The following is a 27,928-nucleotide window of genomic DNA, read 5'->3' on the forward strand; positions in this document are numbered from 1 at the left end:
TCTTTAGAGCTATAGGGAAAGATTGCTGCCTTGTGTCTAGATAAATACACAAAGCTGCCTGGCCTGGTGAATGAGGAGAAATGTAAGTCACAAAGATGATGGGGTCGCAGCACTGAGAATCTGTAGAGATGAGGGACTTGGGGTTTGTTGTGGCATAGGCTGTTACACTAAGGAAACAAGTAGGAGACCTAGGCTTTCTATTATTCATCAGTTTGCTAGATCAAGGATAGTGTCCTCTGGTGCATCTGTGCTGGAAAGAAAGCCGTACCTATTACCTATGGCTTCAGAAGTCTGTCTTAGTTCAGTGCATCCTGCAGCAAGACAGCCAAAGCAGACAGCTTCAGAGGATTGCCATACCCCTTGGCTGCCGGGCCTAGGCACTCCAGTGCAGTCTTAGGTTATTACCAGGAAGCTCCCTCCTGCCCTCAGAAAGGGGGCCAGCAAATGTACAAGGCCATCAGTCACTGGCAATTTTAGGATTAAGAGGGGCAGGTGAGTGCACCCAACTTTCTGTTGTGACAGCGAGGTCCCATAATGTTTTTCCCGTTTTCCGGTGCCTGGCCAACCCCGTCTGAGTGATAAACTGTGTACTCCAACAGCACATGAAAAGCCCTTTCCTCCACTGCATGTGTCGGCATAGATAAGGCAACAGCAAAGGCCTTCAGCCTGTCTTAATCTGTCCTCACAGATTAGCATTTTCTTTTTGAGAGATCTTTAGGATGGTCTCCCCATTATTTGAGTGAAATAATGACTTCTGTGGCATTGAGTTCCATCATAAAATTGAAGTACATGAGGGAAAAGATGCTTGGAATAAAACATTATATGGCAGACTACGTCAACAGCTAGACTAGAAGACCTGCTACCAAAAAGTAATTTATACTGGCGCTTTGTGTGTCTCTTTTTTTTACTATGCTTATGGGTTTATTTTCTTGCTACTTTTCCCAAAATTGGACCTGCTCCTTTAAAATAGATGTACATGTGTTTATGTGTATTACTTGTAAAACTTTACAGTGTTTTCTTTTAACCTTAGCTGAATGCTTAGCGAAAAAGAAGCTGAAGGAGGAGAGACCAATTTAAATCTTGTACCAGCTAAGCTTGCCAGTACTATTTTTCAACATTAACAGCCCTGCTGTGTCCAGAAGGGAATAAGAAGAAGGTGGAGGGGCCTGACAGTATATTAGAAAATACCTTCCTGGGCCTGGCAGGAAACACAATCAGGCAGAAGCATTTCGGGAGATTTTATAAACCTGAAAGCAATGGTTCAGGAAAAGAGAGCACTTCTGAGCAGAGCTGGCCCTGAAGCAGAGGTCCTGTGTTTTTGTGGAGAAGCAGCAGAGCGCCTCCCTAAACTGGCTGCCGTTTGTGAAACAGCATGACCTGGTGGCTCTTAGCCCCTGGTAGCCCTCCTTCCTGCTCAGTTCTTGCTTTTAAGTGAGTGGTTTCCACAGTCCTACCAACTCCTGTGTCTCCAGTTCTTTTAAAACCACAAAGCAAAGTTGCTGTGAAGATGAGCACCCCAGGTTTCATCTTCTCAGAAAGCTGAGGCTGCCATCTTTTTTGCTGAACATGCTGTGGTCAGCAGTTCCCTGTGAAGGGCCTCGGTGGAGTGGTCAGTGTTCTGGCTACTGATCCATCTGCCCTGTCTCTGATTCTTATAGGAAGCAGAGACCCAGAAGAGGGTAAACAAGACTCTGTTGGATAGTGAATAATATTTTCAGGAATGCTCACAGAATAGCCTGGGCTGAAAATTTGAGGCCAAGTCACTCTGTTCTTTGAGTAGGCCTAGCTAGACTAACAACCAGGATCTGGCAAGAATAGTGTTAAATGCAGGGCCATGAATGGGAAGAGATGGGAAGTGAAGCCATGCCTTGTGGAGGGAGCTAGCCCAACACATTGAGGGAGGGTGGGGTGCCTGCTGAATAAATAGACTGGAATACAAGTGACACATGCCTGTGTTTGATGCCACTGATACCGTGTTTTAAAGCTTTACTTTTTACAGCGATGGAACTGAATGCCTGTTAAACAAGCCCATCTATATTTACATTGGTCTGCCAACGTGCAGCTCAGCTGGATGGCAACACACTTCATTCAGCCACAAACACAGTTAAAAATCAAAAATGTGTATGACTGTAGTTTACCCGGACTTATAAGACTTTAGTAGATGCAGCATACTGATGAGGAAAGGTTGTTCCTTAAATTGGCCCTGTCAGTCCAGAATGGGAGCCTGGGAAGCCAGGCAGATGAGTGGCTAAAGATGCTCAGGCTTCCCAAGGTCCTTGCTGGTCAGAAAAGGGAGCTGTTCCTGCACCTGGGTGGGCCCTTCTGAGTGTCTCCACCTCCCAGCAGTGCAGCAGGGGACCTCAGAGAATGGGCTCCGGCCATCAGTGGGGTTCTTCCCAGGGGTCTGGCGCAGTGCAAGCCCGTCTGGATGCCTTGTTCTTATTTCCACATGTTGTGCCTTGCAGATACTGGGTTACTTTGACTATGCTTTCACAGCCATCTTTACTGTTGAAATCCTGTTGAAGGTAATGATTTTTTTATTGCTCTTCACTACCTAAAGCAGCTGTAGCAATAATAGTTGCCATTCTTTGTTTACCTTCCAGATGCTAGGTTATGCAGATTATGTCTTCACTGGTACTTTTGCATTTGAGATCATTTTGAAGGTAACAGGCTACCCAGCGGTGTGTTTAAGGACCTGCTCCTGTGTGTGAGACTCAGGAAAGAAGCGTGAAGTGTTTTTGGCTTTTTTTTTTTTTGTCTTCTGTGATCAAACTAAACTTTTTTTAACCAAAGAATTTTTTCCTGTAATCATTTCACCTTTTTTTTTCCTGCTTCATTTTAACCTTTGAATGCATGTAGGAGCTACTTTGGCTTCACATAACAGTGAAGGATTATATCTTTCTTCTTTTAAAAAAGTACTGAAATTTGTCCACTAATATCAGATACTGCTCTGTGAGTGAACTTTCTTCTACCCTTTCTGACATCAAAGTCAGAGAAAAACGGTTTATCATCTGAAGGGAATGCTCCTTATTTCTCTGACTGCAGTATCATTTAGTGGCCTAAAATAGTAAAGTACTATACTATTTTCTTGCAACAAGCTTTGCAAGATACCTTGGGTCCAATTGTGTTAAGCTAGTTTGTATCTGTTTTAATGGATGGGCTTACATTTACACAGATGAAGGGGGCACATTGGGATAGGACAATCTAAATGTACTGCCCATGCATGAGTTCACAGATGCCATTGCTGCATGCGGTTTGTGTAGTGATTGTGAAGGCCGCCCCTGGGGAACTCATTCCTACCGTATGTGCTGAGAGGCCTGGAGTCCAACAGCAGAGAGCCAAGAACCTCTGGGAGTGGGTCCTTACAGCTGTGGGAGAACATGGCCCAGAAAAACTGTCGGAGCAACTGTCTCTAGTGGGAAGAAGCTAAGCATTCAAACCTTCGAATCACAGTTTTCTTTCAACCGTTATGAACTTTTTGTGTGTGCATCTCAGGAAAAAGATGAATTTTGTGTTGGACTACTATGGAATGTGGCACTCTTCACAACATCTTCTGTAAAAGAATCTGTAATTAATGTGGCCGAGTCGTGGCCTCTTTTTGTTGTTAATGAAAAATAAGGTTAAAACCAACCAATCACTATCTGGTTGAATCTTTGTTTCACATCTAACAAGAAGTTGAAATTCATTTTCCTGCCTTCAGTCCAGCAGATCTGGCTGACTGTCCTTTCCTCAGTGAGAGCTGTGCAGGGGGCCGGTGGCTCACAGGGGTCCCGTTGAGGGCCGTGTTGCAGAACGCACATGTGGTGTCAGGCTTCTTGGCAGCCTCTACTCCTGCCTCAGGTTCTTCTCTCTGTCATTTGCTTTCTCCTTCTCAGATGTAATGGGCAGTATCCTGCTTAGCCTATTCTCCTAGTTAATTGAGGTATTACTTTACCTTCCACTTTTTAAAGTTGTTAAATGTATGTAGTTACTTGGGCTTTAAGGGAAATGAGATTTTGAATTATTTGAAAGAGAATAATGGTAGTTGCTTTTTAATTTCTGTAGATTTGCCCCATGACTTAAATCTTCCAAGTCATTGTTCATTTTAAAGGTATTTTAGAGTGAAAAATACGCTGAAACAAGAAAAATTCATAAAGTTAAAATTCATCAAGAATTGTCTATCTGTGTGCAGATAGATTCCTTGGAAGATTTGTAAGGCTATTTATTGGGTTAAACAGTGCATTTGGCACTTTTGTAGGGTTGAATATTGGCAATTTGATCAGATTTGGGGCAGTATTTCCCAGCTCTGCCTTTTTCTGACTGTACTGATCTGAGCCTCCATCTCACCTTTTTTTTTTTTTTAATGATAAATTCTCTATTTTTTCCTGTTTTTACTCTGAAGAAAACTTCCTTTTTCTATCACCACTGGAAAACTCACTGGTTTGTTTATTTATAATATGTGCTCCAGGTGCACAACGTGTGTGACAAGAAATACCAAGACTAACATAGGTGTGACATCATGTGACAGTTCTTTGCTACACATGGTGTGTGCTAGAGAACAACAAGGCTTGGCAGAGCCATTTGAAATGGATTTTTGTTGGTATATATTAGTGATGCAAATAAGTGAGGTTATTTTAATGTTAGTATGTGCATATATCACATTTTGATTATTTTCAACCCTATTACATCTTATCTGCTTCCTCTCCCCTCTATCTCCTTCCCCATCTCTGAAAGTCTACTTTCTCTTCTCCTGTCATCTCTTGAAATGAGTGGATTGTTAAAAATCAGCTAAAATCAGTTTTAAAAGAGTGGTATTAACTGGCCTATGTGGAAAAAGGACTTAGGTTTCTTTGCACATAGAGAGCTTGTGAATGATGGACTCTGGTGCTTCTAGCCTCAACTCAGAAGGCTTAAGGGGAACTCTGGCCTCTGCTGAGACCGCAGCGAGGCTAGGCCAGTGCTTTGTGAGCAAGTCTAGATGTCAGGCAGTGCTGACATTCTGACAAGCATAGTCATAAGGAACCTCTCCGAGGACGGGCTCTTTACACATGCTGTGATGCATTCATGTTGGAAACCTGTCCTCGCAATAATAAAGTCTAAATTAGTCTCTTTTAAATTGTGTCTGAAATCAGCTGCCCTTTTCCCATTTTGTTTGAATAAGTTTCTTGGTTGCTTAGCCCTGGCAGAGGTTTACATTTCTGACTTCCTAGCATGCACGCGTTAATAAAGCCATAGTTTCTTAAGATTTTGTGAAGAGCCCAGGTTTCTTTGCCTCTGGAGAAAGGCAGCAGTAAGTGACCCATGGTTCTGTTACAGATGACCACTTTTGGAGCTTTCCTGCACAAAGGAGCTTTCTGCAGGAACTACTTCAATTTGTTGGACATGCTAGTTGTTGGTGTGTCTCTGGTGTCGTTTGGGATTCAGTAAGTATTCGTGTGTGTGTGTGTGTGTGTGTGTGTGTGTGTGTGTGTGTGTGCGCGCCCTGGACTATTGACAGGATGATATATGTAAGGGTTTTTTTCATAACTCAGAAAGGCTGGCATTGTTCTAATGATTTACTTAGCCAAGATTGCTTACTTTGTCCCCATACAAAGTCCCAGTCCTTCCAGGGGCTGGTTCCAGCCTGAGGACATCCTCTCTCAGGTCTCAGTTTCCCTTGTATGCTGAAAGCACTGGGATCCAGTAGCCTCTCAAAGATGTTGTTCATAAACAACAGAGATTTCTCTGGATTTGCCAGGATGCAGCAGTGTTGACCTTTTCTTTGGTCTGTAAAATGTTTCAGCCATAGAGGAAATGAGGTTGCAAGTCAGCAGCATAGGTCCTTCCTTGGCTTTTAGGGATTTCTGGAGGGGAATAGCCATTGTGCCTACCTGCACTATAGAGCAGGCTGCGGGGGAGGCTCCTGTGGGAGCAGTAGGAGGGGCCTTGCTTTTCTCCTGGCCTGTGAGCACCTCTGTCCTGGTGCTGATCTTTATTACTCCCATATGATGGGCTTACGGTAACCAGGGAGGACGAGGAAATCCTTTCTGACACTGCTCTCTGTGTCCTCTTTATCGACTCCACTGCTGCCTGGAAGCGGGTGCCCTGTAGCTTATAGCCCAGGCCACACCTGCCTCTCACAGCTGCGGCTCTCACCCACGCAGGCACCTGGAGGACCGCACATGAGCTGCTCTCTCTCACTACCCCTCAGCATGGAGCCCCTCTGTTGGCCAAGTCCTAATCCTCCTCCAGATTCACCTGGCTGTCACCTCTATAAGAGGTCTGCTCGGGCTGTGCTAAGGTTGTGCTCACCCGGGTGAGCAACCTGCTTTTATCCCATTGTCATAGGTACCCCTTGGCAGTGGGATTGCCTGTCTTTCCAGTCAGACTTAACTCCTATATGGCAAGAAGAGCCCCAGGAACAAAGTACTGCAACAGGTCTCCAAATTTAAACAAAAACTGAAATCTGGAAGCTATCAGCTACCTAAAGTTTAATGATAAAATATGGTGAATGCTTAAATTTTTAAAAAATTTTATTATAATAAGAAACACATGGCCATGACCCACCTTCACAATACTTCCCCTCACTTCGAACACACTTATCCCGTCTTTCTTGCTGCTTTCTGAAGCAGTTCTGAAAGTCCTCATTTGGGAGTGTCTTTAGCTGCACTCTCAGCTGTTTTGATGCTCTAAATCAAAACATTTCCCTTTCATGGTCACTTCGATTTTGAGGAAGAGCCAGAAGTCACAGAGTGCCGGATCCAGTGGGTACAGGGTGGGCAAGGGCACACCCTGTCGTGTTTTCAGAGGCTCCCTTTCTGTGGATGGCACTTGGCAGCAGCGATCACCGTATTTTTCATCCCCCTCATAAAGACACACAAGAGGACTTCAGGACTGCTTCACAAAGTGGCAAGACCCCTCAGCTGAGGGATGGATAGAACAGATGTGGCACTTTCGTATAGTGGAGTACTGCTCAGCCAGAGAGAAGGGCAAATTTGAGACATTCATGTTTAAATGGATGCAACTTGAGACCTTACTTGTAAAACCTATAGGTGTGAACATCCTATTGTCTCACTAATGTAAGAAGCTGAAAGAAGCAATATATGTAGACGTCTATATCTATATATATAAAGTAGAGTTAAGATAGTTGTACTACTGATTTCTCGGAGTTCATTGACGAGAAAGGTTAGTGTTGGTACTGTTCAGACAATTGAATGCAACTGTCTTGTGTTCTGGGTGATTGATTTAGGGATGGCAGTACACAATGTATGTACCACTGTTGTCCCGTGATTATTCTGAATTTAAATTCTGTGTTACTGGGTTTTTTCTCTTTGAGATAAACTGGATTTGGAAAAAAGAAGTGGCAAGAACAGTGGGCTGAGTGTGTTTGAAATGAGGGATGTTTTGAGGGAGATTAACAGACAGTATGTCTTTTACAATAATAAAATTTAAAAATCTAAAATGCATAATATATTTGCATCACTCCTCGTGCACTGAGCATAAAGAACAAAGTGAGCGTATAGTTTGCGTCTCTGTCAAAGTCCGCTGAGTGCCCGTGGGTTGGGCTCAGGAGGCCCTGCCCAGTGTGCTGTGGAAGTTGATCATACCTAAGCCCTGAAGACAGCTCAGCTCAGCTCCACGTGGATCCCAGGCAGATTGTGTCATGGGAGTAAAGAGGTGGAAGTCAAGTGAAATAACTGATCTCGAAGTTTTCTACCCATCCGTGATACACTTAGTTTACTCTCTCCCCTCTGCTCTCCCTCAGATCCAGTGCCATCTCTGTCGTGAAGATTCTGAGGGTCTTAAGGGTCCTGAGGCCCCTTAGAGCAATCAACAGAGCCAAAGGACTTAAGGTAGTGACTGTTTTCCTTCCAGTGGAGCAGGCTAGGGTTGGGCTTGGGTGTAATGACTGACCCTTCTGGACCAGAGCTGAGAGGAGGCCTGGTGAATTTCAAAGAGGGACCTTTCTCACTGATAATTCCGTCTCTACCATGTGCTGATGACATTTTAAAAATTTTGCTACTTTTGTTAATGGGAGATGTTTTTCTAATGATTATAGTTCACTTAATTTTTTTTTTTTGTTACCAGTAGTATCTGTGTGTATTTTAGTCTTTATATCTGTCCTCATCCAAATTATACAAAAAAAGAGTTTGCATTTTGTGTAGCCCTTTATAGAATGAGGAACCCTTTGGTCCTTTGTGCCAGGCAGTGCTGTGTACCCACAGCATTTCTTTTGACTATGTCAGTTCTTTGTAGGAAATCAAAGAGGAGCCTGCTTACAAGGTGCTCCTCACAGGGGCTGGGGTTGCACGTTGGCCCCTCCCTGCAGATAACCTGCAAAGCAAAGCACAGAGCACTGCATGGGTGGGACACCATATGATCCTGCCCACACATGCAGAAGCTCTTGGTGAGTGTTCCTCACCTGGTGGCTAAGAAAACAGAGGGGGCTGGAGGTTTAGCTCAGCGGCATAAGCACCTGCCTTGCAAGCAGGCAGTCATGAGTTCGATCCCTGGTACCGAAAAAAGACAAAAAAAAAAGAAAGAAAACAGAGGAAAGTGACATCTTCTTTTCTTTTTCCCCTTCTCTCCCCAGCACGTTGTGCAGTGCGTCTTTGTGGCCATCCGGACAATCGGCAACATTATGATCGTCACCACCCTCCTCCAGTTCATGTTCGCCTGCATAGGGGTGCAGTTGTTCAAGGTAGAGCGATGGCCTTTATGCCTGAGGCCAGGCTGACTGCCTTAAGGAGGAGCCTATGCTTGACTGTCTGTCTGTTTTACACCCAGGGGAAGTTTTATCGCTGCACAGATGAAGCCAAAAGTAACCCTGAAGAATGCAGGTCAGTGTCCAGAGAGCAGAGTAGAGAATTTGGAAGAATAAATTTTAAAAAATACCTCAAGGACTCACTCATGCCAGAACTTTTTGTCTGGGGGTAAAAAATTCTGGTGTGCTGAGATCACAGCTGAGTATATGTTATTTGGTATTTGTTTCGTTTGGTTTTTTTTTTAATTGAGGTGGCATTCACCTAACATAAAACCAGTGGCTGGTAGTAAGGGTACAGTTTAGAGCATTTAGTACAGTCACATCACGTTTATTGCTCAGCCATCACCTTTAAATTCAGAACTTTTTCGCATCCTGAAAGAACAGATCAGTGGCTTTTGCTATTTGGTGTAGAATTTAGGTAAACAGGGATGTGATAAATAGCAATTGTGAAATGATGCAAGTATCTCTCCTTCCTTGTGGCTAGTATTCCCTCTAATGAGATCTTGCAGCTCAGCTCTCTGGCATGCAGGAGCTGCCTCCGTCTTCTGGTAGATTTTCCAGGCTCCCGCTCTCCTTGCTCCTGTCTCTTATGTGTGAGCCATGTTTTCCTTCACAGGAACCGGCCGAGGTGAGATAAAGCAGGAAGTGTTCATGCCTCTTTATTCCAAGGTGCCTGATGAATAAGGCAGGCATAGAAACCATTGCCCAGAGCTGAAGACTGCATAATCTTATGTGTGTCCCCTCCCTTCACATACGTAACTAACCTGTGTCTGCTGCCTGTGTCACTTATGTTGGTTTGGAGTTTCCTTTAGGCAGAAATGCCACACCAGGCATCAGTTGTAACATCAGTTGTGACTACGACTGTGTAGGTCCAGAGGTGCCCTTCACCCAAGGCGTGGAGTGCAGAGCGCAGCCTGGAGCAGGGCAGTACGGAGCAGGGTGCAGCTTCCCTTCCCTCCCAGAGACTCTGCTTCCTCATTTGTAAAATAATCATGGGCTCCATCCATAAATGAAGTTCTTTGAGAAATGATGTATGTCAGAAATTGTGGAATTCTTTTGGAGAGAAAACTGGCCATATCATTAGTATGAAGAAAAAGAAATGTGATGAGCTAAGAATATACCTGCCTGGGCTTATTTCCCAGAGCTTTTAGAATTTTCTATGCCAAGGCTTTGATACTTCTGCATGTCTCTGAGCCTTTTTTATGGGAGACATGTTTACTGTCCTCTGGTTTCCTTGTGTTAACAGACAAACTGGCTGTGTGCCTAGCTGCTCCCGAGAAAACACATTGCACTAGTGTTATTCGGTCGCTTGTGCTGTGAAATAGATTAAATGTAGGGAGTGCAAGGGAGGAACCCACCTATGTCATGCTCAGGTGTGTGACTCTGCTGGGGCGGAGCGTGTGACATGCCTGGGGGAAGGCCTGGGGGGCTATGACTGACTCAGTGCTCTTTCTACCTGCCATGTGTGAAGCCAGAGTGACACACACTAATTTTTGTCCACAGAGGGCTTTTCATCCTCTACAAGGATGGGGATGTCGATAGCCCCATGGTCCGTGAAAGGATCTGGCAAAATAGTGATTTCAACTTCGACAATGTACTTTCTGCTATGATGGCGCTCTTCACGGTCTCCACCTTTGAGGGCTGGCCTGCGTGAGTATAGAAAATGTACAGTCTTTCCAGGAGGCTCCTACTTGCTCCATGAGTGGCTCTGGGCCGAATCCACTCTCCAGGAGTGTATCCCACCTCTGTCTCAGACGTATCCTGTGGCTCTTTAACTTTATCATGACTCCTCAGCCCATTTGACTAGCAGATGATCACCTTCTGCTGCCTGCTAACAGAGTCTCAGATTTGAAGCAAGATAAAGTTGGTCCTGGGCAGCATCCCTGGATGGGACTAAGAGGTGTCTTCTGTGCCTAATCTCCTTGGTAGCTGTTTCAATAAAGCTGCTGTTCTGCTGCTCCTAAGGGGGTCTTGATGTGTCTCCAAACATTCATTCATTCTGATGCTTCCTGTTAATTCATTTCCAAGTGTGGACAGTGGCCACTGTGCCGTTTCTTTCATGAAAGAACTCACTTGCTCATTCATACAGTGTGCTTTGATATGAGCTCCATAGAGCATGCTGTGCTCAGCACTGGTACAGCTCAGTGGTTACGTGATTACCTAGCCTAGCATGCACAATCCCTAAACTGAAGAAAAGAGAAGCAGAGAAGAGCAGAGAGGAAAGGGAAGGAGAACAGAGGGGAGAAACAATCTACACCGTATTTCTCCCTTCATCCTCAAATCTAGTAAGAGTGCAGGTGGTTAAATGAAGCAGGAGCTGTAGTATGTCCTGGACAGGTACTGAAGAATGGCTAAAATTTGAGTGGGTAAAGAAGGAAGAGAGTAGGATGCAAAGGGGGGATCTTTTGTCCCTTATTTGCTCTTTCTGTCATGTCCCATGCCCAGAGGAGCTGCAGAAGGTGGTCAGCTGGTCCTTGCAAGCTGGTAGGGCACTCCACTGCATGTTGGAGTCACATATTTTTAGAAACTTCTGTTGGGTGCAAGTAAAATCAAGTGGAGCTTGCTTGTTAGGAAATTGCTCCTGGGAGAAGAGAGGAACTGGACAAGACCTTGACTTGGAAGAGGCATTAGCCGTATTGCTGGTGTTAGACACTGTGCTTTAGGAGGTCATGGAGACAGCTGAGGAAAAGTGAGCCAACCTAGGTCTTGGGGCTAAAGGAACTGAACTCATCTCCTAACTCTGCCCCTGAGGAGTGTGACCATGGCAGGTGGGTCCCTCTGAAAGTCCATAAAATGACAGTGACAACAATGTCTGCCTTTCCAGACAGAAGCCCAGGTGAGGTAGGTGACGTAGGAGTGTCTGAATCAGCATCAGAGTGGGAACAGTTCCAGTAATTTCTTGGTTCCTGTTAAGAGTTCTGTTTGATATATATTTACTTTTAGTGCTTATTTCAGTTTAATAAACTTCCCTTAGTTCTTTGGAAATTCTCTGCTAGGATGCTTATTGTCTGCAAGCATTACAGTTTCCACCTTATCTAATATGTTATGAGCAGTGTTTTTCTTTCTGTGACTGGAAGTGTTACCAAATACTCATGGAATCTTTTGGTTTTCAGTGCTCACAGCAGTGTTTTGTGGATTATATGCTGGGTGACTCCTCTAGGTGCCAGCTGGCTGGATCTCAGGAGACAGAGGGTGCCTCAGAAGCTTGACTGTGTCCAGGGGCACCCCATAAAGGCTTGACAGCCAGTGGTTTTGGGAAGAGTTCAGAAGAGCTCTGAGGACACCTGAGAAGGCAGGAGGCTGGGCTGAATGGGGCTAGCAGGTGCTCACTTGTTTTTTCTGCTCTCCAGGTTACTATATAAAGCCATTGACTCAAATGGAGAGAACATTGGCCCGGTCTACAACTACCGCGTGGAGATCTCCATCTTCTTCATCATCTATATCATCATTGTCGCTTTCTTTATGATGAACATCTTTGTGGGCTTTGTCATCGTTACATTTCAGGAGCAGGGAGAAAAAGAGTATAAGAACTGTGAGCTGGACAAAAATCAGGTTAAAATCACACCCTGTTTGCGTTTGTTTCCCTGGGAAGAGTGGCATGCCTGCTTCTTGAGTGCCTCCTCAAGCTCAGAGTGGGCAGCCCTGAGCCAGCCCTTTCAGACCATGCTCTCAGCCAGGACAAGTTACCCTTCTGGAATGACAGTCTGTAAAACTAGTTCCCCAGATACAGAAAGACTTTGTGATAGTGAAAGCCATCCTCCTTCTACAATCACTTGTGACAGGTCAGAATCTTGTGGGATTACGCACCCTGGGATCCCTCAGATTCCCACAGTCCCTACCAAGAGAGTGTTTAATATCTGCTTAGAGCAGACATTTCTTACCTTAATACTACTGCTGCTTTAGGTTGGATAACTCTTTGTATTTGTGCGGGTCACTCTGGGATATTTGCCATCCACTAGAGACCAGCAGCATCCCCTTCCTCCACTAGTGAGAACCAGAATATTCTCAGGCATTGGCAGGTGTCTTCTGGAGAAGCTGAATTGCCCCTGGTCTAGAGCTGATGACTTAGGAAGAACCCTCTGACACCACTGGGAAAGTCATACACTTTACACTTGGGACTGACGTTCCACCAGTGTTACTCATTCTTTTACCTAGTACCTTGTTTTAGCTGGTCTGGTAGAAGTGGGGTTCTTTGGCTATGCTTATGTGGTAACATGGGGCAGCCAAGAGCCCCATACTCTAGTTCTCCTGTGCCTGCACCTGCTCGGTGATGTTAGGTACGTGCCTGCTCTTCTTAAGGCTTGCTTACTTATCTCTAAATGGAGGACATTAAAGAGTTGAACCCTGTAACCAGGTATGAGATTAGGAGTCTGTTCTAGGAGTTTCCCCAGTCCTCCTGCTGTAACTTTCTGCTTAGCAATGACACCATAAACTAGAATGACCTGACAGCCTGGCTTTCCTGAGGTGAAGTGGCAGTGCCATGATGAAGCATTCTGTCCCAGGCTGCAGCTGTACCCACTGTGGGAAATGTGAGAATGTGCTGACTCGGTTGCAGGACTTTTCCTTTGAGTTTCCAGGGTGTCCTTGCTGACCCCACTCTTTTTCTACTGGAGACCAGGCCCGGTCAGCCAGGAAGGTCTGGGGCTATAGGAATGTTAGCAGTGAGGTCCCAAACAGGCTTGACTCCAAGAGGCTGGGACCCTGGAGTCAGCATATGAGGTCTGAGCAGTACCAAGTCCTGGATACAAGAAGCCTGTCCAGAGTCTGCCCATCCCTAGTCAGAGCATTAGAGTAGGGGCAGGGCTAAGTCTTCAGGATGAGCTGAAAGCATTTGGGGTTGGAGGCACCCTGTGAGCTTGCTACAGAGGATAAGGCAGTGTCCGTACCCACAGTGCGTAGGACAGTGCTCTAGCTAGACCCAACCTTAGTTCAGTCCTACAGTCTGTACCATTAACACTTCTGCCTCCCAAGAGGCATCTTGCATGAGTTAGTTTGAGTTGCCAAGGGCTGCCAGTCTTGAAGGGAACACAACCCCTCTGCTTCTTAGAGACTTTAGGCCTGTTGGCAGTGGGCTTCTTCTCCCAGAGCACAGCACAGGGACCTGGAGACCTGCCCCATCACCTGGCTGAGAGGAAAGGCAGTGGTAAGGCCTAGGCCCAGTCTTTCCGCTGATTGTGTGCACCTTGCAGGACTTCAGCAAAGGCAGCACAAACTGCGCTGCCCTTTATAGCAAGCGGAATGGGTGCTCTGCTTCCCCTTGAGGTGGCTGAGAGGAGCAGACAGCAGTGGAGGTTGGCCCTTTCCGTAACTCCATGGTGCTGGCTTGGGTCATTTTCACCATTGTCCCTGCTCCCTTCCTAGAGGGCTGGAGTGATGTCTTACAAAGCAGATGACACTGTGTGCTCCTTGCCTAGCAGTGCTCAGCACCCCAGCATTTGCCGTTTTCTGCCGTTGCAGCGTCAGTGTGTTGAATACGCCTTGAAAGCACGTCCCTTGCGGAGATACATCCCCAAAAACCCCTACCAGTACAAGTTCTGGTACGTGGTGAACTCTTCGCCTTTCGAATACATGATGTTTGTCCTCATCATGCTCAACACACTCTGCTTGGCCATGCAGGTAAAAATGGACACAGCTGTGGAGACCAAGTGTGGGCATTCTGTACAGCCCCAAATACCAGCTTCTGAGGGTAGAGTGCAGCCCCCTCGTGAGAGGATGGGTTTGACTCTCTGCTGTTATTGTCTGGCTGATGGTTGTTACAGTTTAAGTTGCTTATTTGGTTGAGACTGTCTGTACAGCATGGTGGCAGGTAACATTTCCACAGAGCCTGCCTGTGGCACTCAGCTCCACATGAGCCTTCTGAGGCCAGAGAGTGGGCCAGGACCAAAGCTCTGGGGTTCCTCAGGTGGGCACTTCCATCCTGGCATTGCTTCTTTCCTGCTGGGTGGCCTTGGAAAATTATTGAAATCCCCTGAACCTTACTTCCATCATGAGTACAGTGGGACAGTCGACTACACCTATCTCAGAGATAAGATTTATGCTACACTGTTAGTGTCAGGCCTTTGCCCTGGGCCCACTACACCATCACACCCAATGTTCAGAAGCAAAACCTGTGTCATATTCCTGTCTTCAAGGGGCTCCTGGAATGGGAGTTCAGGAAGTACTGGGTTTGACCTCAAGTACTCCAGTTATTTCTTGGTGACGTCAGAGGCAAGTCATGCAACCCTCTTGATTTAGCCAAGGTAGAATACAATGTGGTATCAACAGTGAAGGTTTTCAGAAGTTACAATGATGACCAGATATCAAACTGGGACAGGAAACAGAGACCAAAATCTAGATAGATGTAGATTTTTGCCTATACTGTAAAAGCTCTCAGTGCTGTCTGGAAAATGGGCCTAACGGTAGTCAAAGATAAGGTACCTGGCACTTTTCTTCATTTAATGATTCTTTATGTGTGAAAAGAACCCTGTGCTCTATGGAAAAATTCAAAGTCAAGGTAACACCGTCTTCTATTAAACATATCCCTAAATGGCATAAAATTCATCCCTCACTGAATGCTCCCTTTATTTGTAGACATTTTGGTGGTATCTGCACCGTGCTTTAGTTGAGGGCCTGACATTAAGCTCTGCCACAAAAGAAGGGTGAACCCCCTTATCTTGTGCTTAGCAAGTAGATATGTTCCCCCTCCCCTGTCATTCAGTCATCCTCATCTTGTCACAGCCCCTGTGCTTTGTGGGAGCTCATGATGTGATGCATTTGGGAGGTGGTGCTGTTAGACTCCGGAGCGAGCCTATAACATTACAAAGGGCTGGAGAGCCATCTGTGAGGACTGAGATGGTGGCCGAGTCTCTGAAAACTGTGTCTCTGACTCTATCCATAGCACTATGAGCAGTCCAAGATGTTCAATGATGCCATGGACATTCTGAACATGGTCTTCACTGGGGTGTTCACTGTGGAAATGGTTTTGAAAGTCATTGCATTTAAGCCTAAGGTAAGTTGCTGAGGCCTGTTTGCAAAAGCTGCTGCTGAATCACTTCAGAGAAGCACCCACTTCCTGTTCACCTTGTGCTGCTGAATTAGGCTGCATTGTTCAGGCTGCTGACTCGGTTACCATCTGATAACATTAAAATCTGATTAGGGCATTAGGTGTGCGCATTGGAAAATAAAACTACAAAAACAAAAGCTCATGAAAACAATTCTAAGAGAAAAAAAGTGAGAAGCAAGAATCTGTAGACTGAAGATTGTTTTGAAACCTGATTTTGTTTCTAAAATAGCATGTATTATGCCATCTCAGGAAAACCTGCCTCATTGAGCACTGTGGGACATATTCTGACAGCCATCAGAAGAAGCTTGACCTTGATTTTTCTTTCAGATTGCTAGCATGGAGGCTGTGGTTTTTGTTTTTTCCTGGTCTTGCAGCATCCTTTTCACCTTCAGCGGGAAGTTCTAATACCAGTCTCAGTCCTCTCACAGTCATAGTATGTTTTGACTTAGAAAATTTTTACTTGAATTTAGGAAATCAAATCAAAGCTATTTTGAGGACTTAGTGCAGTGTTTCTCCTTCGGGAGTAAATCAAGCCCCATGCTGTCCACGGCTGTGGTATAACAGGCAGTGCAGTGCAGTGTTGAAGTGTGTAATTCTAGACTGGACTGACGAGGTCCTTCATTCCACTGCGCACTAGCTTAAGAAAATGACTTCACTGCCCTGTGCCTCAGTTCCCTCATCCACAGTGGGAGGATACTGATGCTCCTCTTTCCTGGGGCTGCTCTGAAGAGTGCAAAATTGTCGTGCTGTAGTGGGTGCTTCACAGAGTGGCTGGGGTGTGGAACCATGCTGTGGACTACCAGCTGCTGCCACTGTTCCTACTCCCACTGCTGTCATCATCAAGCAGTGACATCCTGTCATCCTACAACCCTAGACAGAGAGGCCCAGCCTAACCGACCTGTGGGCACTCAGCCTCATCTCCTTCCTAGCGCAGACCCAAAGTCTTCAAGTAGGAGGGGAGCAGAGCCCAGGTTTTAATCTGCATGCAAGGTATCAAACAGCACTAATGTACATAAGGCCTAGGTTAAGAAATGGATGGTTTCATATACTCTATAATTATACAAAATTCTAATTCCAAATTATTCCTTTCTTTAATTTGAATTAATTTCTATGCAATCTGTATCAGATCTTTGTGGACCAAAAAGAAAGGACATTTGTAAGTGATTAATTGGGGTGATTGCAGTGGGGCCCAATTTGGCACTTTGTGCATGGCCAAATGTTCCTCCTGTGACTTGTCCATATCTGCAGACATAAGCATCCCTCCTTCTCCAAATCCATCTTAATTTCCTCTGAGACTTTGGTTTGTTTCCTTCTTACTTTTACTTCTCTGAGCAATATTTGTCTGAGCTGATGGAAAAGGTGGCAGAATAAGATATGAAAGGCATGTGAAGAAGGCGCATGGAACACGCCTATCAAACATTTCCTAGATTCCCTGTGCCCTGGCTTTCTTTGCCTGGCAGTTAAGCTCTGCAGTTTTCAAAGTTCATTCCAGGCTGAGGAGAAAGTCACACTCAATGTGTGAGCGTGAAAGCATATGTCTTCTGTGAGCGTGTATGTGTACATGAGCCTTTGTGCCTGATTCATGTGATTTTGGTGTTCGTATGCATTAGCGTGTGTATGTGGGCATGTGTTTATGTGTGCATACGTGCATGCGTATCTGCGGGTACATCCTCCAGTAGGCCAGTGCACTGATAACTTAGAGCATGCTGCTCAGTAAACCTCCAAGGGAGGAGAGCTCAGTGGCGTGTGAAGAGATGAGTGACACCAAGTAGAAATCAGTTGCTAATTTATAATCAGTACTGAAAGATCAGAGTTTTTAAATGGGTGGTTTCCGCCAGATACTGTGATGCTTCTTTCTTTTGCTAGTAAGATATTTTCATAGCCTAAGATGACCTCATTATAATTGAGAGAACTTTTAAAATAAAAGTTCTATACTTCTGCATTTAAAGAGCACTGTCCATATGCTCACCCATTCCAGGGAAAATAGGTTTTGTATTACTAAGTTTCTGGGTGTGCAAAAAAGAGTGAGTTCCCCAAGAATCAAAGCTCTTCTTGAAATTTTTCTAGATTTTCTTTCATTTTTAAATTTTTGGTATTCATAATTCATGCCCAGGCAAGAACGGTCTTTCACGGAGAAGCCACTGGGGTGCCTTCTGTCATAGTCTAGTGGGCTGATCAGGCTGAGGAGAGATGTTGTCAAGTCTGCAGAAGAACAGGTGTTCCAAGGAGATGGACATTAGCCTCAGCTCAGGAGAGTCTGTATTTCTTCCGAGGAATTCTATTATCAGGACCCTGGCCACTGTGGGTACACCTTCTAGGAAGACTCAATGTCTTCTCTGTTAAGAGAGGTGGCAGTTTCAGCTGCTACACGAAACAAAGTGAAATTAGGCAAATCTTACTGGCAGGTGAGAAGGCATCTTCAGGAAGCAAGAGTTTAAAGATTGGAGATTCTTGCTCCTGGGGACTTTGGTGCATAGGAGAATCTGACTGAGAAATAGTGCTGTCATAATAGAGAGCATATTTAGAGGGAATGGTGCAGGCATGTGGGGTGAGGTTCCCCAGTACCTGCAAACAGGAAGGTTGGGGAGGAGGCAGAGGTAAGAAACCTGGCCCTGGGGCTTCCACAGTGGGGAGGCAGTCTCTCGTCATGGGGAGGGCAGGCTTCATGGGGAGAGCAGAAGGATTAGGGCAAGGCCAGTGGGCTGTTTATTATGTTGAGTACTGGGGGACAGTTCACCACTCGGTGTTAGCCTGGTGTACTCTTCACTGCGCGTTCAACTGGGGGTCCCTCATGCAGCCATAGGATTTTTTTTTTATTGTAAAGAAAAGCACACAAAAAAATTGAAAAGCAGTGAAACAAACAAAAAAACAACAAAGGCCAAACAGTGACAACAACAAAAAAATAGTGATACAGGATTTCAAAATAAGATAATGGGAATTTAACAATGGTTGTTATATTATATATTGTTATCTTTAAAATAGTTGCTCAAGTTACCAGATACAGACCTGCAAAATTGATCAAACAACATGATTTCCCTTGGAGAAGTTTCTTTCCCTTTCCCAGAGGAGCTCCAGAGGTGCAGTCAGTTAGGATTAGGTGTTCATATAGGATTTTCCAAGATAGGCTGTAATTCACAATTTAGGTAAAAAGACAAACCCTGTTTCCCTGGCCTTTACCTCCAATGCTCCCAGCAGAAGCTATGAGAACTGTCCAGTGAATTTTCACACTTCAAGGAGGGAGATTCAGAAGGAAAGTCTTTACAAGGTATTGGTGGTTCCGTAGTAAAGACTGGTGGGCTGAGGATGAGCCTGTAAGTGCACCTCACCATATGATGGTACTTGTTTTTCTGTCACGGGATATGAGGGTAGAGCAGAGTGCATATGTTTCCTCCAAGCCCCTATTCACCGTTAGGTACTCTTACACTAGTCAAAAAGCTGTCAGGTAATAGTCTAACCAAAATTGACACTGTGGATCATCCCTTAGACCAAGCACTGCCCAAACAGTCCTTGCTACAAGCTGATAAGTGACCTGGCTGCCGTGACACAGGACAAAAGCACATCAATTCTGTAAGATTCTTCAGACCTGAGGATGACAGTGAATCAAAGCAGGAAAAAGAAGTTAGACTTGGGCTGTTTTTCTTTTTTCCATTTGCATCCATTCTGTACACATTGCCCCTTACCCTGGGCCACGTCCAAATAGAGGAATAGTGAAAGCCAAGGCTCTGCCTTCCTGGAGGCCACCACTGGGCAAGAGACACATGGGCGGCCAGTCAGAAGGCTCTTAGAGTAACAAAACATCTGGCGAGAGACTCTGAGTCTGGTTTATAACTTTAAACATTCAGAGTCAGAATGTTTCTGGATAATCAGTGTTGTTCCATGGGGCTGACTCGTTTGGTCTTTAAAAAAGAAAAGTTAGCTAGCTAGCTAGATTGATTGATTTGATTTGATTGCTGGTTCTGCTTCCGAGTCCATCTGTCCTCAGCGTGCTGTCCTCAGCGAGGAGAAGAGGTTGGAGATGTGGTCAGAGCCCGTGTCCTGTCTTGTGGTTACCCGGCTGCTACATACTGTACCATCGGTGAGGAAAGGGTGAGGCCTGAGTCATGCTCCCTTGACAGTGGTTTTATTAAACAGGAGGCTGCTAAATGGGGAAACAGTATGTGGGAAGAAAGGGAGGGCTGGCATTTTCTGCCTCCCCTGGACTCCTGTCAGAGCCACCTGGTCAGAGCCTTTGATTCCAGCCACCTGCACCAAGTCAAGCCTCCTGCCACCTAGATGAGGGATGACAACTTTTGGTCCAGGAACTGTTAGGGTTTTGGCACTATTTTGTGAGTGTGAGCGATTTCTGAGAGAGGAAGGGGAGCACAGGGATGGAGAGGGGGATACAGGCAAACAGATAGTAAGATTTCCAAAATTTCTGTTAAACCCCAGTAAGGTTAGTTCCAAAGGATTTTACCCACAACCGTGCTCCAGGATTGCCTCAGCAGAGAATAGCTTACTTACACTGATCATTAAGAGAAGGGGTATTAGGAGTAAAATCCAAGATGAGTGAAGGGCTGATGTCCCCTGCACACGTGCTGGGTCTGGCAACTAGTGAATCCATGAAATGACAGGAGAGACACGAAGGGTATGGTACAGGTAGGGTCACATTAGAGGATAGGAAGGATGTGTGGTCTTTACTGCTCCGTGAGTCTTCTGGAGGTCTAGTGGTCAGTCCTGATGAAGAATTAGATCGCAGCATAAGCCTTCTTCCTAAGAGAGGAGAGGATCCCCTGTTCCTATTAGCTTCTGAGTTGCTCATAAGTCTACAAAGATAGGAGCAGATTCTGCCTCTCAGTGTAGTCTGTGCACTGCTGCCTGTCAGAACTGTTTGTTACTCGTTTACTGTAATATGAGTGATCTTGGAGGACCCAACACACTCGCAGAGCATCAGCGGCAACACCAAGGCTCAACCTAATGCAGTGGACCTGCTCACCAGGGGAAGGAAGGGCTGTGCTACTTTACATCCAGGTGCTCGATCTTTATCCAACATCTGACCCACCTCAGATGTCATGAGTTCAGACGGCAGAGATGCCCGTCTTCCATCACTTCTGCCAACCAGGAATCCGTTTGTGAGGGAACGTGCAAGACCGTCTTAACCCCTTGTAAATGATAGTTTTTACAGCTTCTTGTTAGACGTTCATACTCAGATCATCAGATTCTGTGTATGCTGAAGCCTTTTGGTACCTTCTTAGGCTGCTGAGAGCGGGTTTGGGGGAGCAGCCATCAGTGAGAAGCTAGTGTGATGATTGTCGGGAGAGAGGCAGAGTGGTCAGAAACCACACAGCTGGAGGGGGACTCTTATGTTATTTGGCAAGAAATTAAAACAATACAGGTCAGAGTGTAATAATTCCCAATCGATAGGAGAAAACGATCCACAAATGATCCACAGTGAGTAGAATGAACATCTCTCATCCAGTTATGAAGACAGTCAACACTTCTACATTTTCTATAGCATCACAAGAGGCTGTAGTTCTGTGGTGCCTCCTTCTAGGCCTGCATTTGATCACTAGTTTCCAGGATTTGACACTTCAAAGTACCTCCTGTCCTGGTTTTCTTAATATGACACTAAATGTACCCAATTTTAAGCATGCTGGGCTCCTCTTTATGTAACTCAGACCTGGTTTTTTATTTCCAAAACGTGCTTTGACTTTTTGACAAGAAGCAGTTGGCTTATAGACAGTCATTGACCTTGACAGTCTGTCCTTGGCAACCAGAAGCCTCCTGGCACTGTGTGCCATCCTCCTCCTACCCACAGTGTTAGGTTCACACTGGCTGTGCCAGGCCCAAGAGGTATAAAATGTATGGCAGGACTAAAGAATCTCAGGGCTCTCATGTGAGGATGTTGCACATTAGGACTGGTGCAAGATACAGGGGTCCAAAAAGGACCAGGAAAAGCCAGGCGACCAGGAGGGTACACATGAATAAAGATGTTTCACTCTGTGCCAAGCATTAACTGGACTCAGGGCTCTGGGCCAGATGTTGGTTTGCTGAAAGTGGGAACAGAGTAAGTTGTGCAGTCCCCTCCTCAGAGTACTTTCAGTATGGTGGACCTGCAGGGACCAAGACATAAGTGAGCTCCAGACAGCGTACTGGAGAGCGAGCATAAAGTCTGTCACTGACCTGACCTTGGAGGAGGAGGAGCAGGGAGAGATGGGGTGGTGTGGAGGGGGTAGGCTTGCAAAGGCACCCAGAGACAGAGGAGAACCTGCTCAAGTGTTGAGGAGACAGAGGGGAGTCCTCTGGCCCTGGAGGAATGAGAGAGAAGGGAAAGGCGAGAATTGAGGTGGGAGAAAGAGCCTGTGGGCCAGGGCTTCTCTCAAGGACAGGGGGAGCCTTTGAGCATCCTCTGTCCTTCAGTACTTCTTGCTCTGTAGAACCTGCCTCAGTTCTCTGCCCTGGGCCCCCACTACCATAGCCACAGTGCTGTGCCACGAGATACACACACATTGCCTTTAACTGCCTCTCTGTGTCCATCACAGTAAGAGCTCTTTGTAGGCAAGGCCTTGTCTTGTCATCCTGACACAAGGCCAAGCCTTTGAAATACTTGCTGGACTGATGAAGCAGGAGAGGGAAGGGTCTGCTGGAAGGGCCCCAGAAATGAAGAGGTGTGAACTGCCTGCTGGCAGTGCTCTTTAAGGGGCAGAGGAGAAGTGAGTGGGTGATTGGGACCTTTGGAGTCGGAGAGCCTGGTGAGGATTTGGATCAGCACACTGGGTGCTAGGCCGGGGTTACCTGTAACTGCTCAGAGCCTTGGATCTGTGTTGTGTGTGTATATGCGTGTGTGCGTGCATGCGTGCACACCCATTCTGTCACGTGTGTACTCTGTCACACCAAAGTCGACAGCTGGCCCCTGTGCCCCTTTCCACCAATGGACAGTATTGTTGCCTCCCCTCTGGCTTTCCCACCCCATCTGGTTGCCATGGGTGCTGCAGGGACTCAGATATGTCCCCGTATGATCCGTGCAATGTTTCATTCATGCCTTCTCATAAACATCTGCCCCACCTGCTCTGTTCAGGGGTATTTTAGTGACGCCTGGAACACGTTTGACTCCCTCATCGTAATCGGCAGCATTATTGACGTGGCCCTCAGTGAAGCAGACGTGAGTATGCACCTGGCATAGCCTGCATCCTCTTTCCTCTGTCTGCACATTCTGCTCCCTAAACTGCAGTGGCATCACCTGGACAAGTCACAGATCCCTGGCACTTGGTCTGAAACTAGGCATTTCCTAAGGAAAGCTGGGGGGAAGGACCTTTGAGTGTAGGACCTTTGAGTGTAGGGCCTTGGCCCGAGGCCTGTGTAGACGCAAATCGCTTTTGAGTGCTGGCTTTCTGGCAGCACTGACCCCAGGAACTAGGGGGCAAGGTAAGACAGGGCATCTCTAATTATTTTTACTTGCTGCGTCACATGTAATACCTGAAGTAATTATCTATGACATACTTGTCTTAGGGCCATTTTTCAAGTAGCTGAGTGGCATAATGCTAGAATGTTCTCCTTTGATAACACTGTCCTTCTCTTCTTTTTTCCTGTTGTGCGTCCTCTCCTCTGTGGCTTCTGAATGCTTGCCCTAACAGCACTATTTCACTGATGCATGGAACACTTTTGATGCCTTAATTGTTGTTGGTAGCGTCGTTGATATTGCTATAACTGAAGTGAATGTAAGTAGCAAACTTTGTGTCCTCTACTGTGATTGTTTTCATTAAGCCTGTTGTAGAAGAGATTAGAAGTCCCACCAATGACTGTCTTTTACTCCTTAAAAACCCAGATACAAATTCCTTTTAAGAGATGGACAATTTCTAGCCTCTCATCCCTCACTCACCTCTTGTCCACTCCTTTACCCTAAAGAAGTGGGGAAGTAAACATAGAATTGCCATTTTGGAATTAGTGTTTTAATGATCATATTAAAGTTTTAGGAGCCAGGACTTAATTGTGTGAGTATACGAACACTATCCTCCTCCAGCAGTGTGACCTTTGCCAGTCACCTGACTGCTTTGTGCCTCTGCTTTTCCAGCCGTAGAAATGAGTTAATAATGTGGACCTCTGCACCCACAATGATTCTGGGAGGTGTAGGAGGGAGCCACCACAGCTGGGCCTAAGCATATGGCTGCTGCCACTCCTCAGGTCTTCCTCTGTATCCTCAATCGGCTCTGAGTCTGGCTGGTGACACTGGTGAACATCCAGTAGCCCCTCAAAGGGCGGGGCCCATGTGAACAGAGGAAGCAGGGCCCAGAGTATATCAAGAAGACCATGTGGCTCTGTAACATGTAGTTGAGCCATGATAAAGGGGCTTGTGTTTAGCAGCATGGTAGGTGGAGCAAACCACTCCACAAGCAGCCTGAGAACCCCTTCAGAATGCAGAGGCTTCAGAAGGAGGCTTACCTCCTGCCCGTACTCTTGCCTGACCTGTGCTTGACAGAAGACCTGAGGCAGGCAGAATGGTCCCTGTCCACCTGCTCTGACCCCAGTCCACAGTAGCTCTTCAGGGTCTCCAGCACATATGCCCTTTGAGTGGAGGGCAGAGCATGGAGAGGGTTTGCTGAGTGATCCTGGCTTCTGCTCTGTGTTACCAGTCCAGCCTGCCCCCACCTTAGTGTTCTACCCGCCTGACATCTGTGGGGCTGAGATTGTTAGGTCCATCCTGGTGCCCAGTCAGCACATACCAGATGGCCATCGTGGAATCCCTTCAAGCCCTGTAAGAGAGCCAGGCTGATTCTGAAATGGGAATAGGAGGACAAGAAATGGGGCAATCTCAAGACTGGCAGTCTTAGCTCTCCTGACTTGTATTAGAGGAATAAGATGATATGAATATTTGTGAAAATGCTTGCAAAAACCAGAGCTTCAGGGAGGTGCAATCTTCCTGCACATACAGGTTTTCCACTGAACCAGCAACATGGACAGTAAGATGCTCCCGTGTCCATGAGGTGTGACTTAAAGCTTGTCACATGCAAATCCATGCCATGACAAGATACTAACATGGTGTTGTACTAGGCCTGCAGACACTCATCCCCCAGCCTCCTTGAGCCTAGACTTACAGAATTTCTACTTCATGTCAAAATAGTCCATAAAGCAGCTGTAATTTTGCTATTCATGATATGTAAAATAATCTGGTACAGCAGGACCCTAACTCTTCTGAGATAATAGCCTGATCAACCAGATACATCAAAGAATACTTGCATGAAAAGTCTAGATCAGAGACAGCATGTGACGGAAATGAAGGTACAATAGCTGCCATCCCAATGGGTCTCCTTGGACCACTCAGTTCTTGAAGAAATGGGCAGCTAGAGGGTATAAATCCTTAGTTTCTGGGTAGGGATATGATCAAGGTTGGTTTACCAAGTGGACATCCAGCATTCTCACGCTGCCCCACTGCTGGCTGGCAGGGTGGCACTGGCGCATGCAGGGCGGCACTTACTTCCTGGCTACTGCCCAGGGGCTGAGCGCTAGCCCTGTGCCTCCCAGTGCAGCCATCCCCTTTGGCCCAGCCTTGCCTGACAGTGGCTTGGTGTATCCTAGTTCACTGAGTATCAGGAAGGGACCAGGTCTGTCTTGAGCGTAGTACAGGGTATCCGTACAAGGCAAGCTTTCCTGGGGCCCTTTCATAGCAGCCAAGTGACCCCTCAGCATCACACCAGTGAGCATTCCCGTGTCCTGCTTTTAGTCAATGAGCTTCTCTCTGCTCACCTGTATCCTGAGAGCAAAAGCTATGGCTGTGGGCCAGTAAATAAAGTACCTCTTGAGGAAACCTCCCTGTTTCTCTGCTGGGCCCAGGGGCAGAGGCAGTGACCGAGACCATCTTCTCAGGTATTCCAATTTCAATACATGTTCACTGGGCAGCCACCACTGGTAGGCCCTGGGCTCAGCCCTGGGGATACCCAAAAACTGAGAAAATGAAGGCTGGATGTTCTTGGCCTCTGATGGCATAAACACATCAGAGGGGAACTGTCGATTCCTACCCCGCTCTTTTCCACACACGTGGAATTCCCCATGTGAACAATGCATGTCTCATTCCTGGAAGCCTTGTCCTGAAAGCTTTCAGGTCAGTCAAGCATGAGCACCTATGTTTCTTGTTGGCTGGTGTTAGCTGCTGTACAATCCTTTTTTTTTTTTTTTTTTTTTTTTTTGCAATGTTTAATCTGCTTTGCTCTCTCCCCTCAAAATCTGTTGATCTTTCTTTTCTGTTGCCTAATTGATTTTCATGTTGGTTTTATTTTTAGAAAATTGTAGCGGCAAGTATATATAAACATATATACGGTGATGTTGTTAAAGCAAATGCACTTTGGAGACTATTTGTTTTGGTCTCCCACATTTGGTTTTCACTGTTTTTCACAGGATGTGCTGAGGATTGATTGTGGCCATCTAAACTGTTTCCCTTCTCACTCATCTAGTTGGGGCCTGACCTCGGACCTCCTTGGTCAGTCATTCTTGGCTTTGTGGCTTGCCAACAGTCTTCCAAAAGGAATTATTTGGCCTGGAAATAAGAAATTCAGCTTGCATTTTTTTCTTTGCAGAACACATAAGCCAGGCATGGTGGCTCACGCCTGTCATCCCAGCACTCAGAAGGCTGAGGCAGGAGGATTACCATGAGTTCAAGGCCAGCCTGGGCTACATAGTGAGTTCAAGGCCAGCCTGATCTACGTAGTAAGACTCTGTCTTAAAAGCAAAGCAAAACACAAAACATTTTGGATGGCCCTGTGAATTGTCCCGCTTGCATGCTCACCCAGCCCTTGCCATCATGCTGCCCTCTGTGTCCCCTGTCCTGCCTGTTCATGATTTGATGGCCCCCATGGCCTTGTTCCCTTCACATTTGGGCAGAGCATCACCAGTGTGCTGAAGGAGTGGATGGTGACTGGTAGGCTCACCTCTGCTCCCTCCTTTGCCCATTTGCTTTCGCAATGGCGAAATGACCTATGAACTGTCTCTCTGACCACAGCTGGCATTGCTGACCTTAGCCTCATTGTCTTCATTACCAGGAGGCAGCACGTTTACTTGAATACCAGGGCTACCTTGTTATTGCTTCTCAAAGAGCACATAAAAGGTCAGCAAGGGTTCACTCTCATGACATAAGGCTTCTCCCTGCCTTAGGAGTCCCAAGTTAGACCCAGCCACTGTAGCGTCTCTCCACTGCTTGTTCTGGACCCCTGGTTTCAGGCCTCAGCCCCGCGGGCCAACCTTACCTAGAACCAGGCCCAGGCACACGGCCTGATGAAGGATCTACTGAGGCCATCTGTTCCCAAGTCCTGAGATGACAGTGGGATTCTCCTGATTGGAATTAGATCACCCAGTGACCCAAAAATGAGGCCATTTTTGAAAAGCTACTTAGGGATCAAGTCCTTTTATGTAATGTCCCCTCAGGGTGACTTGTGGGTGACCACTGTGTCAGCTCACTGGGTTCCATCTCTGCCCTCCACCAGCTGCCTTCATTCCCAAACAACCTCTGTGCCTTGTAAGAGACTTGGGGACGGAGGTGAACCCCCATCAACTCCGAAAGAAACCACCACTAAGGTGTGAGGTACTCTGACGAGCACTCTGCTGGAATTCGAGACCAGCTGAGTACTCAGCCTAGGTTTACTGTGAGCTAAGCAAGACTGAAATTTTGTGCTCTAAAAGCACATTAGAATCCTCTGAAAGCTTTTAAATTTGCAGAGTGCCAGCACATCCCAAATCGGTTATAAAATAACCTTTGGGTGAGGTCTGAGCATCAGACTCTGTTAAGGACCCCCAGGAGAAGCCAGGGATTTAGCTCAGTGGCTTACGTGCCTGCCTGGTAAGCACAAGGTCATGAGTTCAATCCCTGGTACCACCACCCCCCAAAAAACTGTGACCCCCAAGGACCCCCAGGAGGTTTCATTGTGCAGCCCAGGAAGCAAGCGGCCCTGCCCTCTATCGGGCTGATGTGTAGTTTGGGCAAAGCCATCCTCAGGGTCCTTCCAGTTCAGAAGAGATCTTTGCAGCTTGCACTGTCCCCCAGCGATGCCAGCATCATCCTCCCTCAGAGCAGTCACCACCCACTGGCGCGTGGTGAAGGGCTGGTGTCACAGGCCACACTCGGCATGCATGCAGCATGGCGTGCTGTTGGTGCTTTCCTCCTTTTCTTGCATGTCATGCTGCCTTGTCCCCAACAAATGCTA

General features: G+C 46.4%; 1 protein-coding gene across 21 annotated transcripts in view; it reads left to right on the top strand.

The window, feature by feature from the left end:
• Positions 1-27,928, top strand: part of Cacna1d (calcium voltage-gated channel subunit alpha1 D) — a 358,933-nt gene that overhangs the window by 289,306 nt on the left and 41,699 nt on the right. For 13 of the 21 annotated variants that reach the window (XR_010050123.1, XR_010050124.1, XM_063257272.1 and 10 more), the window contains 11 exons: positions 2,466-2,525; positions 5,296-5,402; positions 7,724-7,811; positions 8,552-8,659; positions 8,746-8,798; positions 10,226-10,372; positions 12,073-12,274; positions 14,180-14,338; positions 15,600-15,710; positions 22,819-22,902; positions 23,375-23,458. Coding sequence is in view for 19 of the 21 variants with exons in the window: in XM_063257272.1 (XP_063113342.1) it covers positions 2,466-2,525; positions 5,296-5,402; positions 7,724-7,811; positions 8,552-8,659; positions 8,746-8,798; positions 10,226-10,372; positions 12,073-12,274; positions 14,180-14,338; positions 15,600-15,710; positions 22,819-22,902; positions 23,375-23,458 (1,203 nt within the window). In the remaining 2 variants the exon portion in view is untranslated. The remainder of the gene's footprint in view (positions 1-2,465; positions 2,526-5,295; positions 5,403-7,723; positions 7,812-8,551; positions 8,660-8,745; positions 8,799-10,225; positions 10,373-12,072; positions 12,275-14,179; positions 14,339-15,599; positions 15,711-22,818; positions 22,903-23,374; positions 23,459-27,928) is intronic. The other 8 variants (XM_063257265.1, XM_063257277.1, XM_063257267.1 and 5 more) reach the window with 3 other exon arrangements.

The sequence above is a fragment of the Cavia porcellus genome, unplaced genomic scaffold, assembly GCF_034190915.1.
Source record: "Cavia porcellus strain 051 isolate PalLab524CR breed Dunkin Hartley unplaced genomic scaffold, mCavPor4.1 scaffold_10, whole genome shotgun sequence".
Lineage (NCBI taxonomy): Eukaryota > Metazoa > Chordata > Mammalia > Rodentia > Caviidae > Cavia > Cavia porcellus.